This window comes from Carlito syrichta, unplaced genomic scaffold (genome assembly GCF_000164805.1).
Source record: "Carlito syrichta isolate Samal-C Ts95f unplaced genomic scaffold, Tarsius_syrichta-2.0.1 Scaffold304630, whole genome shotgun sequence".
In the NCBI taxonomy this organism is placed as follows: Eukaryota; Metazoa; Chordata; class Mammalia; order Primates; family Tarsiidae; genus Carlito; species Carlito syrichta.
In genome coordinates this window covers 126,974-150,048 of record NW_007248726.1, presented here as the reverse complement: position 1 = coordinate 150,048, position 23,075 = coordinate 126,974, and the positions used below count along the sequence as shown (strand labels likewise).

Here is a 23,075-nt window from a genome sequence, read left to right as displayed (position 1 = left end):
TAGCTTTGGGTTTCATTTTCTCTTCCTTCTCAAGAGGTACACTGATTACTGATTAAGTTTTTACTTTGTTTTTAACGTAAGCTTTTATAGTTACAAACTGCCCTCTGAGCATTGTTTCTGCTATACCCCATTTGTTTCAGTATGTTGTGTTTTCATATTCACTCATCTCAAAGTAATTTCTAATTTCCCTTGTGATTTATTCTATGACTCTCTATTTCTTTGTTAATCTCCTATCTGGTTGTTCTAGCCATTATTGAAAATGAGTTACTGAAGTTTTCAACTAATAATGTACAATTGTCTATTTCTCCCATCAAGTCTTTCCATTTTTGCTACATATATTTAAGGATTGTTAGCTGCATATATGGTTATGATTATTCTATCTTTCTGATAGACTAAAACTTTTTCCAATATATGACTTTCTCTGTCTCTTGGAACCTTTGTGAACTTAAATCTGTCTTGTCTGACAATAAAACAACCTCTCCAGCTCTTTTTTTGCATGGTATATACCTTTCCATCCTTTCAACTTCTATGTAGTTACCTTTACTAGTGTTCTTTTTTCTTCATATGGTTTCAGTTACCATCTAGTGTCTTATTCCAGACTGAGGGACTCCCTTCAGCATTTCTCATAGGGAAGATCTATTAATTTAAAAAAACTCCCTTACCTTTTGCTTATCTGGGAATATTTTTAAGTCCCCTTCATTTTTGAAGAATAGTTTTTACAGATATAGAATTCGTGCTTGATATTGTTTTCTTCTAGCATTTTAAACGTGTCAGTCACAGCTTTCTGAGTTACATGGTTTCTTAAGAGAAATCAGTTGTTAAGCTCATTGAGGAGCCCTTGCATGTGGTAAGTCACTTATCTGTTGCTGCTTTCAAGATTCTCCGTCTTTGGCTTTCAACAGTTAGACTATAATGTGTCGTCTCAGTATAGTGTGAAATTATCCCACTTGAACTTGTTGACTTTCTTTGATGTATAGATTCATGTCTTTCATCAAATCTTGGAAGTTTGGGCCATTAGTTCTTCAAATATTCTTTCTGCTTCTTTTTCTTTCTCTTCTCCTTCTGAAATTACTATAATACAAATGTTGTTCTGGTGAGTGTCTCATAGGTCCCTTAGGCTCTATTCACTTTTCTTCACTCTTTTTTCTTTCTGCTTCTCAGACTCAAAAATTTCAATTATCCTATCTTCAGGTTCACTGATTCTTTCTTGAATTACATCTGCTCTTGAATCCCTAGTAAATTTTTTATTTCAGTTATTGTACTTTTCAGCTCCATAATTTCTATGGGGTTCTTTTTATAATTTCTACTCTTCACTGATATTTTCATTTTGTTCATACAACATTTGTCTGATTTCCTTTAGTTCTTAGGCCACGGTCCCCTTTAGTTATTTGAGCATACTTAAGATAAATGTTTCAAATCTTTATCTAGTAAGTCCAACATCTAGGCTTCCTCAATAATGGTTTCTGTCAATTTACTATTTTTCCTTTTAGCAGGCCTTACTTGCTTTTTTGCACATCTTGTGATTTATTGTTGAAAACCAGACATTAAATATTACTACATTATAATGTAGTAACTTAGAAAACTAGAGTCTCCTTACTTGCTTAGAGCTTGCTGTTTTTTATTATTTAAGGTTGAGCTTGTGTTCAGTGTTTTGAAAGAGATTTCCTTAAATGCCAAAACTTAAGAACAAAACAAACTAAAATAAAAAACAAAAGTACTTCTCTTAGTCTTTGTAGACTGGCTCTGCACTGTTATACTCCTTTAACACGTAACCATGCCATTCACAATTCTGCCTTGGTCTTCACTTCTTGCTTGTTCTGAACTTAGAGAGCAGCCAGTGATAAAAGTTTATGATTTTCTTGGGTCTTTCCTGCACATGTGTCCTGTCATGGGCATGCACGTGGTTTTCTAAATTTCCCTGTGTACACTGGTGCCGATTGCCCTTATTTCCAAAAGACTCTTCCAGGCTTTTTTATCTCAGATCAATTGTATTTGTTACTATAATATTTTGCCCAAAGCAACTGCTGGCTTCCTTCTTTTGTTTTACAATGTTTTCAACCAATACCCACTGCTTTTCCTCCCTGCCTGGGTTCTAAATTAGGTGAAACAGACACATGAGTACCTGTACCAGTCCTTCAAATAGCTCCCGGATAGGTTAAAATCAGACAAACACAATAACTTGCAAAGAAAGTCTTCTCTGCTCATTCTGGAACCAGAGATCAGGGTTCCATACTGGAAACTTGGGCTGCTATCTATAAGACTGCTGCCAAGCTGAGAAGGGTATAAGGCACAGTAAGTAAAAAAGCCCAAAGTATTCCCTTCACTTTTTTTTTTTTTTTGAGTTGGAGTCTGTCACCCAAACTGGAGTGCAGTGGCCGCTCCCGGCCACTACAGCCTCGACCTGCTGGGTTCTGGCAATCCTTCCGCCTCAGCCTTCCGAGTAGCTGGAATTACAGGCATGCGCTACTACACCTGGCTGATTTTTTTTATTTATTGTAGAGATGAGGTCTCGCCAAGTTGCCCAGGCGGGTCTCAAACCCGCGGGTTTAGGCAATCCACTCACCTCAGCCTCCCAAAGCTCAGGATTACAGGCTGAGCCACCAAGCCCGGCTCCCTTCACTTTTCAGTTGCCTTTTTCTTGGTTCAGTATTCCCTTGGTTGCTTGAAAACCTTTCACTGTTATCCAGAGATCTGGAAAAGTTGGATCTAATAGTTTTGGCTTGTTTTTCAATGTTTCTGTAGAGGAATGAAGTTTTAGAGACGCCTATTCCAACATTTTTCTGATATCACTTTATTTTAAAAGAGCTAAAAAAGTCATAGTATAGCCAGATTGACATTTACTAATTAATGTTTATTATTTTTGTACCATTTTAATCTGGAAGAAGCCTACAGTGAGTTATTTCCAGAAATTTTTACCAAGCTCCATAAGTTGGATTGGAGTGTTGAACTGCTAAAATAGAATATAATTAGTCACATACAGTAGTAACGTAATGGATATAATTTATTAGATTTATTTATATACTTTACTGCTATCACTTGTTGGCTGGCAAGTGCTAGATGATAAATATCAGGAAAACTGAAAAAGCCTATTATTATGAATTAAATAGATTTCCTCCCCAGATACAAGATTATAGTTTTAAAAGATGCATATAATAGAAATATGTTCCACTGGTGAAATTTTGGGGGGTGACTATTATTGAAATAAAAATATCAAACATTTCAAAGTGGTATTTCAGAAAGAAGATAGTGTTCAGTCAAAAATTGACATTTAGGTGCATCACCACAAACTTGATGAATATCAGTAAGCAGAATCTAATGCGTAAAATATTGATATATGCATCTATCAGAGTTCCAAATTGAAATGCATTAGGTAACTGTTTCTGTAAGCTGACAGAATTCAAAAAGCACACACATCTGCTATTTGCTAACATCAAATTTATAGCAGTTATGAAGAAAATATATTTAAAGAAATACACATATGCCATTCTAAAACATTTGTCTGTTTTTACTAACAGAAGAAAAATCTTTTCAACTTAATCTGTAGAGTCAACAATTCAGTCAGTTGCTAAGTTAAAATGAGCTCAAGAAAAATTAATAATCTCAGAAAATCCATCAATTATGGATTGTTCTATCCTAGGCTTTTGCAATGTTATTATACATTTTAAAGTTATTCATTTACTAAAACCACAATATAATTCCATAGTAGGGTTTACCGAATATCACTGGGTCATAAAATTCATACAGTGAGTGGGTCATGGATAACATTTATTTAACATAATAGTAGAGAATAGATAATATCAATGTGTATTGCACATAAGGATATATACTGCTTCATAAAACTTTGTCTATTTTATGCTTATATGAAGCCCTCTCTACTATATCTATAACACCACTACATCAAAAGAAAGTCTAAAATAGGACACACCCTGCTACAACACAGTCTTAAGCACAGGAAAATATTACTCTCTACACCACTATGACATTCCTTATGTAAATATCTAAGAAGAAAATTACCTAACAGGAAAAAATATGTATAATATGTATAACAGGAAAAAATATGTATATGTATATTGTTTTATTGCTTTTATCAGGATATTACTTCACATAAAACTAATCTGTAATTCAGAAGCCATGAAAATCTGAGACAAACATCTAATCTAAACAAGTTAACGGGCTCCAAAATACCTCACATATTAGGCAGGACTTACATAATTAGTATCAAAGTTGTAAATATTAGATAAATTCATAATACTTGATTGGCACATTAAGTTTTTCTCCTTAAAGAACTAATTTCCCTCTACTTCAACCATAACTATGATCATATTTTTTTCACAAATATTACTAAAACATCCTCAGCAGTCTGCTAAGCCAGTAGTTGTTTGTGTTATATCAGACTTAAATATGAAACAGATTTAATCTAGTTCTTAATAAATATACAGATCTTTTTAAATGTTTCATTGCGTAGTGTAAATTACTGAGAAATTTCTATCAAAAGAAATAAAATTACACTACATCCAAAAACATGTGTATTTCCCCATAAGAGATTAATTTGCTTTAGCAGACTTAAGAACTTCAAAAATGCTTTACAGTCGGGCTCAGTGGCTCAGCCTGTAATCCTGCACCTTTGGGAGGCTGACGTGAGCGGATTGCCTGAGCCTGCGGGCTCGAGACCCGCCTGGGCAACTTGGTGAGACCTCATCTCTACAATAAATCAAAAATTAGCCGTGTGTGGTAGCGCGCGCCTGTAGTTCCAGCTACTTTGGAAGGCTGAGGCAGAAGGATCGCCGGAGTCCAGCAGGTCGAGGCTGCAGTGGCTGGGAGCAGTCACTGTACTCCACTGGGTGACAGAGTGAGACTCCAACGCAAAAAATAAAAAAATGCTTTGCTAGTAAACAATTCTGTACGTAGTAGAAGAATACCAAGAAAAATATTAAAAGAAGTAAGTCTGTTATTGCACAATTTGTCTTTGGAAACAAAACAGTTTCCCTTATAAACTGGCAATATTCCTAATACATATTGGTTTGACATGTCCAGTACTCCCTATGTATGACAGAGTCTTCCCAAATCTCTTCTAGTGCTGAGCTTTCAGTTAATTCATATATAATGTTTTAGGATATTAATTCTATTAAATGAATAACCTGTTCTGAGCCAAGAAACTTTAAATATCATTTCCAAAGGGAGTATATCAAACAGAAAGTATAATAAAATACTATAGTGTAGCACTATATATAATACTATTTTTCAGCCAGTTATTGTACCAAATATAAGTAATTACCACCTTTTTCTTACTTTTATATTCTTCGATTTGGACTTCCATTTGTGCCTTAAAATACTTAGATATTTTAAATTATGTGTGTCATCTAATACAATAAAAGAGGAAGTAAAAGTTAATTTTTAAAACCATGCTAACCCAACTGCATACCATTGCCTAAAGCAAAATTTGGTATAAAATTTAAGCAACAAAAGCATAAATTAATAAAATGGTTGGTAACAAAAGTTCAGGCTCTCACTACAAAACACAGCAAAGTTAATTTACTGATTATGACCATGGCACTGTAGCTCACTAACCTAAACAAATATTCATTGATATATAAAAAAGATGACTCAATTTGATCTCTAAGCATTATTTTTAACAAAACCTTTTAAAGTGTTGCTGCAAGAAAGCATTTTGAATTAATACAAGCAAAATCATTTTATAAATGCTAAAATTTACCTGTTTGAGTCCTTCGTCAGTAAGTTTGTCCTGGTTGCCTACATGCACTTTCTGAAGTAAAGGACAATGAGAGGCAACCGCAATAATAGAGGTGTCAGAAAGTTGTTTACACCTATAGGCTGTATACCTAAGAAGTCCAGGACACTTAAATGCTAGAACACATACTCCAGTATCAGACATACTGCGACAATCAGAAATGTTGATTTCAATTATATTCTGACTTCTTGATGCAATTTTTTCCAATAATTCATCAGTGACCTGTGAGAGAAAAAGATGCAATAAATTTAAACTTATGCTAAAAGTAAAAACTTACTTTCAATTCTTTTACTAAACTTTGCAATAAATAATAATTACATTATCACATGAAAATTAAAAGAAAAACTTCCTTAATATTAAAAGCAAAATAAGAATTGTGGTACAATAAGAAATTATATGTTTTTGTGCCCAGTTCTTGCCACAAAGTTCCTAAAATCCTTGGAATTTCCTGAGTGATAGCATGTCTTTTGTTATTCATAACAAGCCTCTTAAACCATACCAGAGTTTATACTAATGATATGACTCAGAGTGGGGCCACTATGTAGTCTCAGAGTGGGAGCCAGCCATCATAACAACTAAACACTTAGCTGGGCGTTGTGACTCACGCCTCTAATCCTAGCACTTTGGGAGGCAGAGGTGGGAGGAATGCCTGAGTCCAGGGGTTCAAGAACAGCCTGGGCAATTTGGTGAGACCTTGTCTCTACAATAGATCAAAAAATTAGTCGGGTGTGGTGGTGCACATCCGTGGTTCCAGTTACTTGGAAAGCTGAGGCAAAAGGATCGTCTGAACCAAGCAGGTCGAGGCGGCAGTGGCCATAAGCATGCCACTGTACTCCAGCCTGGGTGACAGAGTGAGACTCTGACTCAAATTTTAAAAATAATAAAAAATAAAAAAAGACTAAACGCTTGATTAAAGGGTGCTAAATTTCAAGTCCCACCTCTAACTTCCAGGGAGGAAAGGAGGCCTGGAGATTAAGTTATAAAATTTCAAACAAGGAGAGAGATTCAGTTGGTAAATATATCAAAGTACTGGGAGGACGGTGAACTCTATACTTTGCCCTATGTATCTCTTCCATTTGGCTGGTCCTATAAATAAACCAGTAAATATAAGTATTTTCCGTACTATGTGAGGAGTTGTAGCTAATTACAGAAACAGAAGAGGAGACTGGAGGAGCTCCCAAATTTACAGTTGGTCAATAAGAAGTTCAGGTAACTCCTAGGGCTTGCAGCTGCCAGCTGAAGTGGGGTTAGTCTTGTGGGACCTTAGTTAAGACCCCTTAGCCTATAGGGTCTGTGCTACCTCTGGAAGCTGGTGTCAGAATTGAATCGAATTGTTAGATACCCAGTTAGTGTCAACAAATTGTTAGTGTGAAAAAAACTCCATACATGTGGTGTCAGAAAACAGCAATGAAGAATATGTGTACGTTTTCATTAAAAGTCTAAAAATGTATACTTATTGGAAAAACTCACTTTAAACCTTCAAACTCACCAAAAACTCACCACAAACAAAACTACATTGAGATTTTAAATGTTTTGTTCTCTATTTTTAACCCAAAAAATAGTGTACATTAGTCATCATGACCTACAAATCTTGACTTCTTACACTTGATATCAGATGATACCACAGTATACAAATTTCTATTGTTTTACTGCTACTTCTATGAGAATGCTACCTCAAATATAATTCATAGCTTAGAAAGTATCATTTTGCATAATAAAAAGTCAAAGATTATATAGAAATGTTCATGTCAAAAAACATTTCTCAGAAGACTCGATGCTAAATAAAAGTAAGTTTAAAATTCTGGTGAAAAACTAACATGACCATCTGAATTTTTTTAAAAAATCATTCTCTACATATTCTGTGCCCTATCATCACATTTTCAAAAAGGAAAACAAAGTTAATATTATTCAAGTACTTTGGGTAAAAATAATGGAGAAAATTAGAAATGGAAGAAAGAACTAGAGTGCTGAGCAATACTAGGATAAGAGCCAAAGATGATACTCCTGTGTGTATGTTTGTTGAAAACAGCATGAACACAGGCAGTCCCCTGGAAAGCTAAAACTCTGACATACTACTGGGCATCCACCTATGATCCCAGTACTTTGGAAGGCCAAAGCGAGAGGACTGCCTGAGCCCAGGGGTTCAAGACCAGCCTGGAGAAGTTGGTGAGACCTCATCTCTACAGCAAAAAAAAATTCAAAAGCTAGCTGGGCATGGTGGCATGTGCCTGTGGTTCCAGCTACTTGGAAGGATAGCCTGAGCCCAGCAGGCAGAAGGTGTACAGCCTGGGCAACAGAGTGAGACTCTGACTCAAAAAAAAAAAAAAAGACGTACCTCTCCTTTTATTTTTTATTTTTTCGTCTTCAGAACTTACAACGAGAAGAGGAGGAAAGCTACTTTGGGTCAGAGTTCATAATAAATAGCTCAAACATTCAACAGTAATAAAGTAACTAGCCAATGAATTACTTCACATTTATCTTCTCTCTACCCTACTAGCCACAACTAACTTTTCATCATTCTCCCTGGACACAAATATCATGAACCCAAGGAGGTAAAGTAATTCTCTAATGTTTTAACCTCTTGCTAATGAGGCAGAAAAACAGAAAGGGAACAACTTATACACAAATCCTCTGGAACATGCTTAAAATTTGTGTGCTATACACACACAAAAATATACACAACCAGCATGTTGGAGCTGTCACCTACCAACTCACAAGAGCTTATAATGTACCCCTCTTTCTAATCTGCATTCAGTGGCAGAAAATGTGTAACTGGAAACTGGCTGTGGTGGGAGTATTTACATGATAGAAATAAGCAAATATAAATCATGACTTTTTTTTTGAAGCCCGTTTAAACCTTTACTAGCATACCACCAGAAATATACTGGAAGGATTTAGAGCCGGTTTAGTACTCCAATAAAATCCAATGTTCTTATTGAATATTTTTATATATTCTAATGCCAAATAATGACTACCAGTTTTAAAGATGGAATTCAGCAAGTTCAGCAAACTGTTTGCAATAAGCACTATAAACTATCTTTTTTCCTAATATGTGTGTGTCCCCATATAAACATATTAGGCAGCTGAGCAATGAGGAGGACCAGAACATCCATCAAAAAGAATTTTTAAAAAAATGTTAATCTCAGACCATTTTACTTCCATTTCATTATCTGTAAAACACAAAAAAATAAGTGTCTGCTCACAGGGTTGTTGGGAGGATAAAATATATTAATATGTATAAAGCCTTCAGAACAGTAGACAACACAAAGGCAGTACTATAAAAATGGCATCATTTTTTACTATTAAACTAATATTCATGATATGACTTCCCCAAAAAAGAAAAGTTTAATAATTTTTTTAAATGGTAATGAAGAAAAGAAGAAAGAACTAAGACATAAAGACAAATCAAAAAAGATGACCCAAAAAAGTAACCAAAATTACCAACCTATACTAAAAACTATCTTGTACACCAGGAAAGCCTGGCTTTAACTTGAATTCACACACACAAACACACACACACACACAAAATTACAAAAGCACAAAATTATAGGTTATAGTCAATTAAACTATCTTGAAAAACAACATGGAACAGATTTCTGAAGAATAAAGATACTGTTTAATCGAGTAAGTCATACTGAGTATTACTTAGAATTAGATTCCATACCTGCTGACGACTACTAAGATCCAGTTGCTTCCAAAACTGGAAATCTAAACAAAGGTCACGCCAATACTTGCAAACCAATGATGCAGAAAGGCAACGCTCATCCAAGGACAAATTGGAAAATATCTGTGAATAAAAACACAAGCATATAATATGTACTAAACATTTTTAAGGTATAGGAAAATATTTGTATTAGTAAGAAAAAGTTAACTTTTTAAAAAGAAAACCTTCTTGAATACAAGTGGACACACTGTAAAAAGACTATCCTAAAGAGAAAGTATGGTACAGGAGTTAGAAACATGAACTGATGTTATCTTTTGAGTAAGAAAAGGAGCCGGGCTTGGTGGTTCAGCCTGTAATCCCGCGCCTTTGGGAGGCTGAGGTGAGTGGATTGCCTGAGCCTGCGGGTTCAAGACCCGCCTGGGCAGCGAGACCTCATCTCTACAATAAAAAATCAAAAAAATCAGCGGGGCATGGTAGCGCATGCCTGTAATTCCGGCTACCCAGAAGGCTGAGGCAGAAGGATCGCCGGAGCCCAGCAGGTCGAGGCTGCGGTGGCCGGGAGCGGCCACTGCACTCCAATCTGGCAACAGAGTGAGACTCCAACTCAAAAAAAAAAAAAGAAAAGGAGGGGAAGAGAGTATAGTTACACGTATACTAACATGTGTCTGTGTGTATTTTTTAAAAAAAGAAGAAAAACAAAGATCAGAAGGCTAAGCCAAAAACTAATAATACCTTTGTGGGAAGGGAAAAAATACTAGAAAGGAGAAATTGATGAGTTTTATAGTTTGACCTTAAAACCATGTGAACTTTTTATATATGAATTAAGAAAAAAAGAAAAACAAAGATAAATCATTTTTTTAAAAAAGCACTCTACAGCTGTATAGTATCTGTTTCTAAAAACTCATAACACAATTTAATCCTGAGAATAACATATACATCATATGTGGGCTATTCCACATCAGGGGTCTCTAACCCCTGTCCATGGCCCGTTAGGAACCAGGCAGCATAGCAGCAGGTGAGTAACTGTTGAGTAGAGCTCCATATTTTGTCATGTCAGTGGCAGCATTAGATTCTCATAGGTACGTCAACCCTATTGTGAACTGTGCAAGCATGAGAGGGATCTAGGTTACACTCTTCTTAAGAGAATCTAATGCCTGATGATTATTCCTTGCTCTACCCCATGGAATAACTGTCTTCCATGACACCAGTCTGTAATGCCAAAAAGGACGAGGACCAATGTTATACATAATACCTGATCAGGACTCCTCAAAAATTCAAAGTATTGAAATATAATGAAAAATTGAGAAACTATCACATTCCAGAGGAAACTAAGAAGAAATGACAACTAACATAATCTGGTTAGATCCTGAGACAGAAAAGGACATTAATAGAAAAACTGATGAAATCTAAATAAAGACGAGTTTAATTAATAATAAAAAGCCAATGCTAGTTTCATAGTTCTGGCAAATGTACTACAGTAACAGAAGATAATAAGATTAAAGGAAAAAAACTAGGTAAGGTATAAGAGAATTCTCTGTGCTGTCATAATTTTTCTATAAATCTAAAAGTAGTCCATCTCAAAACATCATATACTTTAAATATATACAATAAAAATAAAATAAAATAATTCCCAAAAATACTTATTTTTAAAAATAATCTTTAAGCCCGGCTCAGCGGCTCAGCCTATAATCCCACGTTTTGGGATACTGAGGTGAGTGGATTGCCTGAGCCCACGGGTTCGAGACCCACCTGGGCAACTTGGCGAGACCTCATCTCTACAATAAATCAAAAAATCAGCCAGGAGTGGTAGCGTGTGCCTATTGTTCCAGCTGCTTGGAAGGCTGAGGCAGAAGGATCGCCAGAGCCCAGGAGGTCCAGGCTGTGGTGGCCAGGAGTATGCCACTGCCCTCCAGCCTGGGCAACAGAGTGAGATTCCAACTCAAAATAATCATCATCATCATCATCATCATCATCATCATCATCTTTAAAAGTTACATCATAAAAAGGTTAGGGTCAGGTTTAGGGTCAATATGGATTTTTGAAAATTAAGGGATATATCAACAAATACAGTGTGAGCCATACTGAGATCCTGAATTGAACCAACTATGAGTACTATGAGAAGATACTTCTAAGTCAATCAAATAAAACTGAACACAAAAGGTATTAGATGACTTAAAGGAAATTATTCTTCACTCTTTAAGTTGTACTTATATTGATACCGTGGTTATATTATTTTTTTAAAAACTATTATCCACTTTAGATAGGTACTTCAGTGTTTATGGCTGAAATAATATATCTAGGATTTGCTTTTAGATACTTTATTGAAAACAAAAAGTTAGTGAAAATAGATAAAACAAGAAAGGCAGAAAACTGTTGAAACTGGATGAAGGATACATGACAGGTTCACTATACTAATGTCCTTCTTTGGTTTGTATATGAACATTTCCACAATAATAAGTGAAAAATTTTAAAATACATGAACTCTAACACTACATTACTTTATCTTAGGTTTGAATCATGGCTTTACCATTTATTATCTACGTAACGTTGGGCAAATTACCTAACTTCTCTGTACCTTTAGTTCCTTATCTTTAAAATAGGGATGACATGGCAGCTGCCTAATTAAGTTATTGTGAAAACTAAAGGAGTAGAGATGAGGTTTCTGGAACAAAGTACAGTACGTCCTCACTTAACATCATGGATAGGGTCTTGGAAACTGTGACGTTTTAAGTGAAACAATGCATAACAAAACCAATTTTACCACAGGTTAATTAGTATAAACAAGAGTTAAGTTTCTAAGGCATAGTTCTGGTCATAAAAAAATCACCAAAGTTCTAAATAAAAACCAGAAGACTTCTAATAGTAAACACTGAAATAAATGTAAGCTGTATATACGTTTGAGGAAGATTAGTAAGAACAAGTAGGATCATTATTTATCCAATTACTCCTGGCCACAGCTCAGAGCACAAGACAGGAACTAACCCTGAATAACATGCCATTCTATCACAGGGTGCATTCACACTCATCCAGACTAGGACTATTTAGATATGTCCACAGCTTAGACACATCCTAACATACAAAGCTTGGGAATGTGGGAGGAAATGAGAGTACCTGGAGAAAACCTACGCAGACATTGGGAGGATATGCAAACTCTACACAGACAGTGGCTCCATCTGGAAACCTTTTTTTTTCTCACCAACAGTAAAACAAAAAAAATGACATATTGAATTAAAGAACATTATTGAATGACCTACTGTGATATATAAATTATTTCTATCATAACTGTGACCTAAAACGACTTACCTCTATATAGACAAAAGTTGTAAGCATATAAGCTACAGTCTCTATTATATTTAAACCTGGAACCTTGGGAAAACAATTGCCTTTCCCCTTCCCCAAAAGATCTAGAGAGAAGTATGGAATATAAGAATCACCTAAATGATTCTGCCACCAACGCCAGCAAAGATGGATTAAACCCACTACAGCCTCTCACTTGCACTCATTACAACTAAAACCTCTGGACAACATACTAAAAGCAATTACCTCAAGACTCTAAAAAGTTACTAACAAATGAATTGTGGAGAGGTGCCAAAATCTGAAGAGTGACCAATAAAAAGGATGTGTTTCCTGGATTTTTCTTTCCCCTTTTATCCTTTAGCATAGCACTGAGGGTGGCCCCTATGCAGAACTGCACAGTAGGCACAACCAACAAAATTTCACAGAAAAAGCCATCTTTCTGGACAGAAGACCAGGAAAGTGGGCCTCTGCAAAACAGAGAATGTGATAAGAATCCTAATTTTTCATTTTATTTTCTTTCCTTTTTAGTCTTTACTGGCTATGTCCCAAATGTAGCCTCAGTAGCAGATCTGAAATGTGGCAACTATACAGGAACCTAGAACTCCAAAAGCACCTATCTTTCTGGCCAAAAGAACTAGGGAAGAGAACTCTGTGGTTCAGAGTATGTAAGGAATCTCCATTACTCTTTCTCACTATTTCATCATGAAAGTAGCCCTAGTCATAAAAAACTACACAGCAGCACAGGTGACTGTATCGCTGAGAGAAATTCCATCTTTCTAGTCACAGAACCAAATAAAGTTTTATTAGGACAAAGCCCTGCAAATTCATTTATGGACTGTCAATGGCACTGACGATCCATAAATGAATGTGCACTGCCACTAACAATACAGTACATAAATGAATGTCCATGGCTATGTTCCAATAAAACTCTATTTACAAAAAACTGGTAGCAGATTTAGCCAGCACAAGGCAACAGTTTGCTAGTCCATTCACAAGGAAACAAAAAATTATTAGAAACTGGCCATAAGGAAACCCAGACATTGAATTTACTAGACAAAGGCAATAAATTGACAATTTAAGATATGCTCAAAGAGCTAAAGAAAACCACGTACAAAGAACTAAAGAAAACTGTAAGTACCAAATAGAGATGCTAGAGAGAATAGAGAATATTGATAAAAAGTAGAAATTATGGACACAATTCAAATAAGAATTCTGGAATTTAATCAAACAATAATTAAAATTAAAAATTCATTACAGAGATGGAACAGAAGATAAAAGCAAGTAGAAATGTTATACAAATGAGCAAAAGATGGCCTCTGTATATTGGTCCCTAGGTTATTTCTTTACCGCAGGCACTCACTAGTTCAAAAGTTCACTCACGCCAAACTTAAATTTATAGACATTCAATTATTAATATCTTCAAAATAGTCCAAAAAGCAAAATTTTAGTCATTTAAAGCCTGCCTGCTTTACATACCCTGCAAACCCTCAGCTGACTACTGTTACATGATAAAATAAGGCCTTATAATAGTAAGACCCTGAAGCCACTACTGCCCTTGGAATTCTCTGATCCAGAGAGTCCCCACCAAGCTGCTGAGTGACATCACATAGACAGGTAAGCCCCCTTTCCAACTCCATTTCCCTCAGGAGTTGCCTTGACATTCTCCCTTTCTAGATAGTGGCCTCTTTACCATAAGCCCCTGTATAGTCTCATGCTGTAAAGGACTTTTCCTTTCATGCAACTCTGTCCAGTGCCACCAAATAAAGTTTATTGTGTGCTGCCATCTAACATCATATCTCTTGCCTCAATCAGCACCAAAATCTTTTCTTAAACCCCATAAGAAGGAATCAGCAAACGTGAAGCTAGATCAACTGAAATTATTGAGTCTAAGGAGCAGAAAGAAGAACAAAGGAAAATTAACAGAGTCTAAAAAGTCTGCAAAAAATTATCAGACAGACCAACATACACACAATAGGAGCCACAGAAGGAGAGAGAGGGAATGAATATTTGAAGAAATAATGGCTAAAATTTTCAAATTTGATGAAAGACATGAATCTAGCACATATGTTCAATCAACTCCAATAGGACTAATGCTAAAATATCTATACCAAGATGTATCATAATCAAATTGTTGAAGGACAAAGAGAGAATCCTGAAAACAGCAAGAGAAAAGGACTCCATCACGTACAAAGGTTCCTCAAGAAGATTAATAACTGATTTATCACTGGAAATCATGGAGGCCAGAAAGCAGTGGTATAACAGATTCAAAGTGCTGAAAGAAAACTGTCAACCATGAATTCTGTATCTGGCAAAACCAACCTTCAAAACTGAAGGCAAAATTAAGATATTTCCAGATAAACAAAAACTAAAGAAGTTTGTCGTAGCTCTACTCTAAAATAAATGCTGAAGAGAGTCCTTCAAGGCTGAAATGTAAAGGCACCAGAGAATAGCATGAAATCACATGAAGAAATAATGAAAACCAGTAAAGGTATATATTTATGTAGGGAAATATAAAAGTTTACATTAACATAAATGCTTTGGTTTGTAATGCTGCCAATTTCCTACTTGATTAAAACACAACTACAAGCCGGGCTCGGTGGCTCAGCCTGTAATCCCGTGCCTTTGGGAGGCTGAGGTAAGTGGATTACCTGAGCCTGCGGGTTCAAACTCGCCTGGGCAACTTGGCGAGACTTCATCTCTACAATAAATAAAAAATTAGCCAGGTGTGGTAACACGCGCCTGTAGTTCCAACTACTTAGAAGGCTGAGGCGGAAGGATCACCGGAGCCCAGCAGGTCGAGGCTGCGGTGGCCGGGAGCGGCCACTGCACTTCAGTCTGGGTGACAAAGTGAGACTCCAACTCAAAAAAAAAAAAAAAAAACACCACAACTACATAAAACAATAATTATATAAATCAATGATGATCAGCACAAAACATACACAGATGTCATTTGTGATAATAACAGCATAAATATAGGAGCAAAGTTCTAGTATACCTTTGAAATTGAACTGGTATTAATTCAAACTAGATTGCTATAAATTATGGTTAATTACAACCCCCAGGGTAACTATTAAGAAATACATATACAGTTATTTTCTATGTGTAAAATATATTACATAAGAATTATATGAATTATGAAAAGGAATCATAATAGTCCACTAAAAAATGTCTAACACAAAGAATGAAAATGGAGGAACTGATGAACAACAAAAAATGAGACAGAGAGAAATGGCTCAGTATGTAAAAAACAAAAAAAAAACAAAAAAAAAAACCCCTATGTCGCTGTCCATATTAATAGAATAAATGTTAAAAAAATAAAAAAAAGGATCATCTCAATTGATGCAGGAAAAAGTATTCGACAAAATCCACCAACCTTTCCTTTCAAAACACTCAGAAACCTAGGAATAAAAGAGCACTTCCTCAGCCAGTAAAATAGCATCTATGAAAAACCCCTAGTTAACGTTATACCTAATGGCAAAAGACTAAAACTATTCCCCCTGAGATCAGGAAAAAAACAAAAATATCTACTGTCACTACTTCTATGCAACATTGTACGGGAGGTTCTGGTCAGCACAATTAGGCAAGGAAAATAAATGAAAGGCATCAAGATTGGAAAGTCAGAATTAAAAAGTCTCTATTCACAGATGTCATAATCTTATATATTGAAAATCCTAGAGGATAAACACAAAAATAAATTTTAGAGCTTATAAGCAAATATTTTTATAAATTAGCATTGAATAATCTGAATATGAAATTAAGAAAGCACTTCCATTTAAAATAGCATCAAAAATAATTAAAATGTTTATAGCTTCCATTCCTTTATTGAAATTTTTCATTTCTTGGGTCAACATCACCAGATTCTCCTATAATTATTTAAATAATGTTTCCTTTCAATCTTTTACCACGTTTAAAATAGCAGTTTGAAATCTTTGCTAAGTCTAATATTTGGGCTCATTCAGAGTTAGTTTCTATTAGCTGCTTTCTTTTTCCCTTAGTATGGATCACATTTTTTGTCTTTTTTGTCACATTTTTGTCTGTGCTAAAAACTAGACATTGTAGATAACATATTGTAGCCACTGTGAAATTTTATTTTTCTGAACCTTTTATTTTTAGTATGTCTAGCCTTAAACTGTGGGATCTGTGTTTCCTGTAGCACCGCTATCTCTGCTCAAGTTTTAAATTCATATATATATTAGCCTGGCTTTCTAGGGAAGTCATTCTATGTCTGAATAGCTTATTTTCAGCTATTTATATGGCAAAGATATGCTCAAACAGCTCAAGCCTGCTCTTCAATCTGTGTGTCATTTAAGAAGAGCACATTCAAGGTTCAGCCAATTCTCAACCTGGTCTTCCCTGCACATGTGCATAGTTTCACAGCAAGCCAAGATATGTGAACAGATTATCTGTTTACAGTTCTCTCAATTCCAGAGTCTGCCTTTTAATTTATGACTAGTCTCCCACTCATCTTAATTGGTAACACAAACTTGGACTAGTGAATGTGGGGTTTTTCTTTGTTTCCTACTAGGTTCACCACTTTTAATTAACAAAGTTTTTTTTTTCTGGCAGCAAAGTTCCAATTCTTGCCCAAGGTGCTGGGGCAATAAGTCACAATAAGGGTCCCATAAAGGAAGGCTGTAGATTTCCACTATTCTTCCCTGAAGCTCTAACACTTTTCCTAAGAGTAAATGTTTCTGGATTATTTGACTACTTTTAATTGATTTCCAGAGTTCAAATAGTTTTGGACAATTTTGCCAGTTTTATACTTGTTTTTTGTGGAATGGATACACCAAATTCTTCATGCAGCCATAGTTAGAATTCTCTCTTTTGCAGGTATTTTTATGTTTATCCTCCTCATTTTATAGATGAGAAAATAAAGTCTTGGAGAGACTAGATCATTTGTTTAAGGTTAAGGAACTATGTGGTCTTAAAGGGTTAAGCTGTCCCTTAATCAGCAATATGTGGGGCGTGGTCACTGGAAACAAGTAGCATTTTGTTTGAAACATGTCTCACTTCAGCTATTATCTTCTTTGAATGAGTTTTCTTAAAAAAATAAAAAAAATAAAAAAGGCATGACTGGTCAGTTGTGGTGGCTCATACCTATAATCCCAGTACTTTAGGAGGCCAAGGTAGAAGGATTGCTTGAGCTCAGAAGTTTAAGACCAGCCTGGGCAACATAGCAAGCCCTGCCTCTACAAAAAAAATTTTTTTTAAATTAGTCAGATGTGGTGGCATGCACCTGTAATCTCAGCTACTCAGGAAGCTGAGACAGGAGGATCACCTGAACCAAGAAAGTCAAGGTTGCAGTGAACCATGACCATATCACTGTACTCCAGCATGAGCAACAGAGATCCTGACTCAAAAAAAAAAAGACATGACTGTTATAAACCACAGATCACTGACTAAACCCAGATGAATCTAGATAAGTTTTGTTTATCCAAGTGAAAACAAATTTAAGAAGTGGGTGATAAGCATAAAATAGGATATTTAATCAAAGTTAAACAATCTTTTTAAAGAATCTATTACACTAAAGCTAAATCCTTCAATGTTTGCCTTCACTTCTCTTCCCTTCCTCTTCCTACCATTTATAATACCTAGTGTCCTACATTGACAAAGAAAAGCTCAAGGATCCCCCCTTACAGCCACTCATTACAAGGCACCAAAATTTATAGACTTCTTAAAAGAGAAGAAAAAAATCTCAGTCTTTGGTAACCTAATTAAGTTAATTACGACTATATTGAATCCTTCAGCAAAGAAAAATAGTGAGTCTGACTTCCTAAGGACACTCCATTTCAGCAGTGACAGAAACCATCCCTAGAACTCCAAAGACATTCCTTCCAAAGGTAATCTGGTAACTGGAGCCTTAAATCAAACATTCATGAAACGGCATATGTAACTTAATTCCTCCTACCCACTAGTTATCTACATTCAAAACTTTAAAAAGAGTATTACTTTTCTTTTTTTACTCCTATTTCCATGTGCTTTCATTCCTGTTTTCATATATGGAAAAAATAGATCAGGTACACAAGTTTTTCCCCAAAGCACATCTTTCTCATAAAAGTCTGCCTTACAACCTATATGTAACAAACCTATAAAGATTTAGTATTACCAACACATTATCAGGGGTGAGTGCACTGCAGGGTGGTTTTCCAATGGCAGTGATAGATTTGAGATCTCCTGCCTAGTTTCCTCCAGAAAGAAATCAACGTGATGACAAAAGAACAAGATATAAGAAAATACAGCATACAGAGTCTCTAATATTTAAATACAGATCTCAAAATACCCAACTACTCAAATAGCAACTACTTAAAAATTATATTCCATTGCTATCATTTGGTAAAACTGCTGCATAATGGTCCACTATATAAAAATCCAACTGTGATATCAGTAGGCGGAGTTGCTTAAAGTTACAATAGCAACAGCAAAGGCTAAAGGTAGCTTATTTGATCAAATATCCATTACCAAACACCAACTATAACAGCTTATGTACTTAAGAAAATGTTACACCCAGAGTTGACCTTTGAAGATCCATTCTCTGCTTCTTAGATTTCTTATATTCAAAGACCACAACTCAACCCTACAGACTCAATTATAAAATTAGCCTCTGATTTCACAGTGGTTTAGAAGTCGTCTGATATAACCGTCCCCCCTCAATTCAAGAATGCCTTTCATAAAATTCCTAAGAGACTATTCAGGCTCTCTTAAACAATGATATATCGAAAAACTCTCTATACCTGGAAACACTAAGCTGCCATTCATTAAAATGTCTGGGACTAAGTCATTTCACTTCTCTAGGCCTGGTTCCTCATGCTTAAAAAGTGGGAAGTGACTAAATGACCTCCAAAGTCTCTTTCTTTCTTGAAGTTTCATAATTATAGTTTCCAGTAAGGCTCACTATTTCAAGAAAGAACTCATTCCACTTTTAAAGATCTCGAATTATTAGAAAGGACTTTCTGAAAATCCAAACATACACACTCTTCAACCCTGAAATTCCATTTCTTGAAATCTACCCTAGAAAAATATGACATGTATATAGAAAAAAATCTATAAGCATTATTTGTAGCAATAAAAAATTGGAAATATCCATTACTAGAGAACTACAATATATATGTTATAATACTATAGAATACTATGTGGCAGTTTAAAAAGAATGAAACTATACACTCAGACCTCCAAGCAATATTGTTTTTAAAAAATTGTAAAACATGGCCGGCTCGATGGCTCAGCCTGTAATCCCAGCACTTTGGGCAGCCGAGGCGAATGAATTGCCTGAGCCCATGGGTTCAAGACCAGCTGGGGCAACTTGGTGAGACTTCATCTCTAAAATAAAAAATAAAATCAATTAGCCGGGTGTGGTAGAATGCAGTTCTAGCTACTTGGAAGGCTGAGACGGAAGGATTGCCGGAGCCCAGCAATGTACTCCAGCCTGTGCGACAGAGTGAGACTCCAACTCAAACAAACACACACACACACACACACACACACACACACACACACACACACACAATTTAAAAAATGTAACACTTGTATATTTTGGTGCCACTATGAAAAGAGCAGTGAAGGATTACATACTGATTTCTTCAATGATGGAAATGTTCTAAATCTGCCGTCTAGTACAGTAGTAAATAACCACATGTGATTATAGATTTCTAAAATCTATATGACTGAATTTTAAATTTTATTTAACTAAATGTGGCTAGTAGACAGTGCAGGTCTGGAAAAAAACTATCTAAGGTGGTAATAGTGGTTAGTTACCTCTGGAGAGGAAACTAGATGGGAATGTGGGGTGAAGCAAGGCAAACTTAGGCATTACCTGCATTTTTTGTAGTGTTTTAAATCAAGTAGTATTTTTATTTACATAAAAGTAAAAGAAAAACAGCCTTAATATTGAGCCAAAAATCGGCCTATAAAGCAACATAAAGTTTAGTTTTTCTTTTCTTTTGCCATACCTGAAAAAAATTGGGCAATTATGGTAGGTGTCCCCAAAAATATCCTTTAAGTCACATTTCTCTCCCAAATTCTTCTCTTATCCCCCACCCCCCCTTCTTCTACAACTTTAGTACTTTGCTAATAGAAAAGATGAAGCAAAAACAATTATGAAAGCTATTGTCCCATTATCAAGAAATAAGGGCATACTTCCTAAGAATGTTTTCCAATGAGGGCAATGATTTGTGCCTCTATGCAACAACCCTTCTGATACAAGAAGAAAAAATGTCATAGCTTCTCTAAATCTTCTCTTCCCCAAACCGAAATGCCTCCAGTTCTTATCAGAAGCAAAGCTAAACCCCTTTCACTATCACATGGTTCTATTTTGGTTCAAACAGTAACTTAAGTCAGAATATGGACATTCCTTAAAATCTTGTCTTAGTGGTGTGGTATATTCGCTCTGAGTCTCAACCCAGACTCTGAACACCTGATCATTCACTTGTTCATACACATTTACTGAGTGCTACTATATGCCAGGCACTACACTTTTATCCCAGACAGTACAACTCACTTCGTGCTGAATACCACGAAGACCATGAGGCTCAGACAGAGAATCTTTATTCACGTTTCAAATACAAGGAATGAAAATCTACGTAACATGTCTAAATACAAACAGCAGGGCAAGTCCATGGGTAATTTCCAAACGTCCCTCAGACCACGTTTTCAACAATCCACAACAAAAATGAAAAAGAACAATGTAGAATAAATTTATTCTATAGGGTTTCTCTTTATTGTGAAATCATGTCCTTCTTCCTTGGGGAGGGATTATTAAAATGTTCTTTACCTCATGAAATAATGGTTTAAGTAGAAAGCACCTTGTTTTTGTTTTGGTTTATTTTTTTAAAGTCTTATTTGTCAAATAAGAAGGCAACAATCAAATTTCTATACCAAGTATTTGTTAATATTTTATTTATCCATGTCATTCAGAGACTTAAAGGACTCAAGAAAGTTCCCTCTGCTCTAAGATGCACCACTGCACACAGAGTAGGCAATTACTCCTCCAACAAATACACCTCCATGAGAGTTAAATCACTACATTTTGACACAAGGAAATGTAAGCTTTACCGCTGTTATGCTGTATTAGTCACAAGAACATTAATAACCCAATAAAACAGATCTAAAGCCACAAGATTATAAGTATGCAAAAAGTCTAATCAAAGCAAGTATATCGGTGAGGGTAACAACTGTAATTGATGACAGTTACTCCAGTAGCAGTAAAAATAGCCAAATTCTTATCAAGGTTATTTATGGTTAGTCTTAAGTATCATCCACAACGCAAAAGATTTATATTTAATAAGCTCCAGAGAAGGAGGAGTGGGAAAGAAGAGAGGAAAAAAAGGAAAAAGAACTTAAGTTAATAATAACTTAATACAAACTCTATTACATAACTAAAGTTTGTCACTAGCATTGACAAAACTGCAAAATGTCCCTCAGAAAATGAAAATGACAAAGTTCACACAGGACACCTACCTCTACTCACCCATCCCAATGAAAATACTTCTATCTTTACCTTCTAGTAATCTGTATGCATTTAGGGTTAAAAGTAGGAAGGCAATACAACATAGCATAAACAAAGAGGTTTTGAAGTCAGGCTGGCCTAAACTCCCTAGTTCAAGACCCAGATCTGCCCTTTACTTTATGCGTGTTGACCTTGCACAAGTCATTCAACCTCTCGAAGCCCCACTAGAATGTTAGCTCCATAGGAGCAAAGAAACACCTTCTCCAGACTCACTACTGTAAACCCTGGCATTTCCTGCATAAAATAAGGATGTTAACAAGTATTTATCCGCAGCGTTAACTGTGGGAATAAATGAGTTACTATATATATAAAGCTTGGCACAGTGCCTGATCATGGTAAACGCACAATAAAAGTTAACTGTTATTGACCTTAACTAGCAGCCATCAAACCTGAAAGTAATGCCTTAAGACTTTCAAATACGAATCTGCAAAACCTTTACCCACTAAGTGTAGATTGCTCAATTGATTTTTTTTTAATGTTGTTGTTTTCACGGAAGCACTGGGTTGGGACTGTAATAATAAAGTAACCCTGAATGGTGGCTAACCGACTCCAGCTACTGAAAAGCATTCAGTAGACTCCAAGTTTTTTTACTTCAAAAAAACAGGCCTAAAGCACAGGCCCCACAGGCGTCTCAGTCTCCCCTCCGGACGTCCCCCGGCTGTCAGGGAACCCCCCTCCTCCGCGCTTAGGGGGAGGAGAGAGAAAACCTCAGAGGCGGGGGGCCGGGGTTGGGGGAAAGCGAGCATCCCTGCGCCTCTCGCCCAGACCCACCTTGAGCAGGATGGACGGCGGCAGCTGGTTGATGTCTGGGGTTTCGGGGGGCGGCTCCCTGAGACAGTCGCAGGGGTTTTCAGGGGGCTCCT

The 23,075-nt window shown here is 36.0% G+C and overlaps 1 protein-coding gene across 1 annotated transcript in view; it reads right to left on the bottom strand.

Moving 5' to 3' along the window:
• The window catches only part of FBXL17 (F-box and leucine rich repeat protein 17), a 522,435-nt gene that overhangs the window by 498,371 nt on the left and 989 nt on the right, over nt 1-23,075 (bottom strand). The window contains exons 2-4 of the mRNA XM_021713613.1: nt 22,984-23,073; nt 9,414-9,536; nt 5,714-5,971 (exon numbers count right to left, since the gene is read on the bottom strand). Coding sequence (XP_021569288.1) covers nt 5,714-5,971; nt 9,414-9,536; nt 22,984-23,073 — 471 coding nt within the window. The remainder of the gene's footprint in view (nt 1-5,713; nt 5,972-9,413; nt 9,537-22,983; nt 23,074-23,075) is intronic.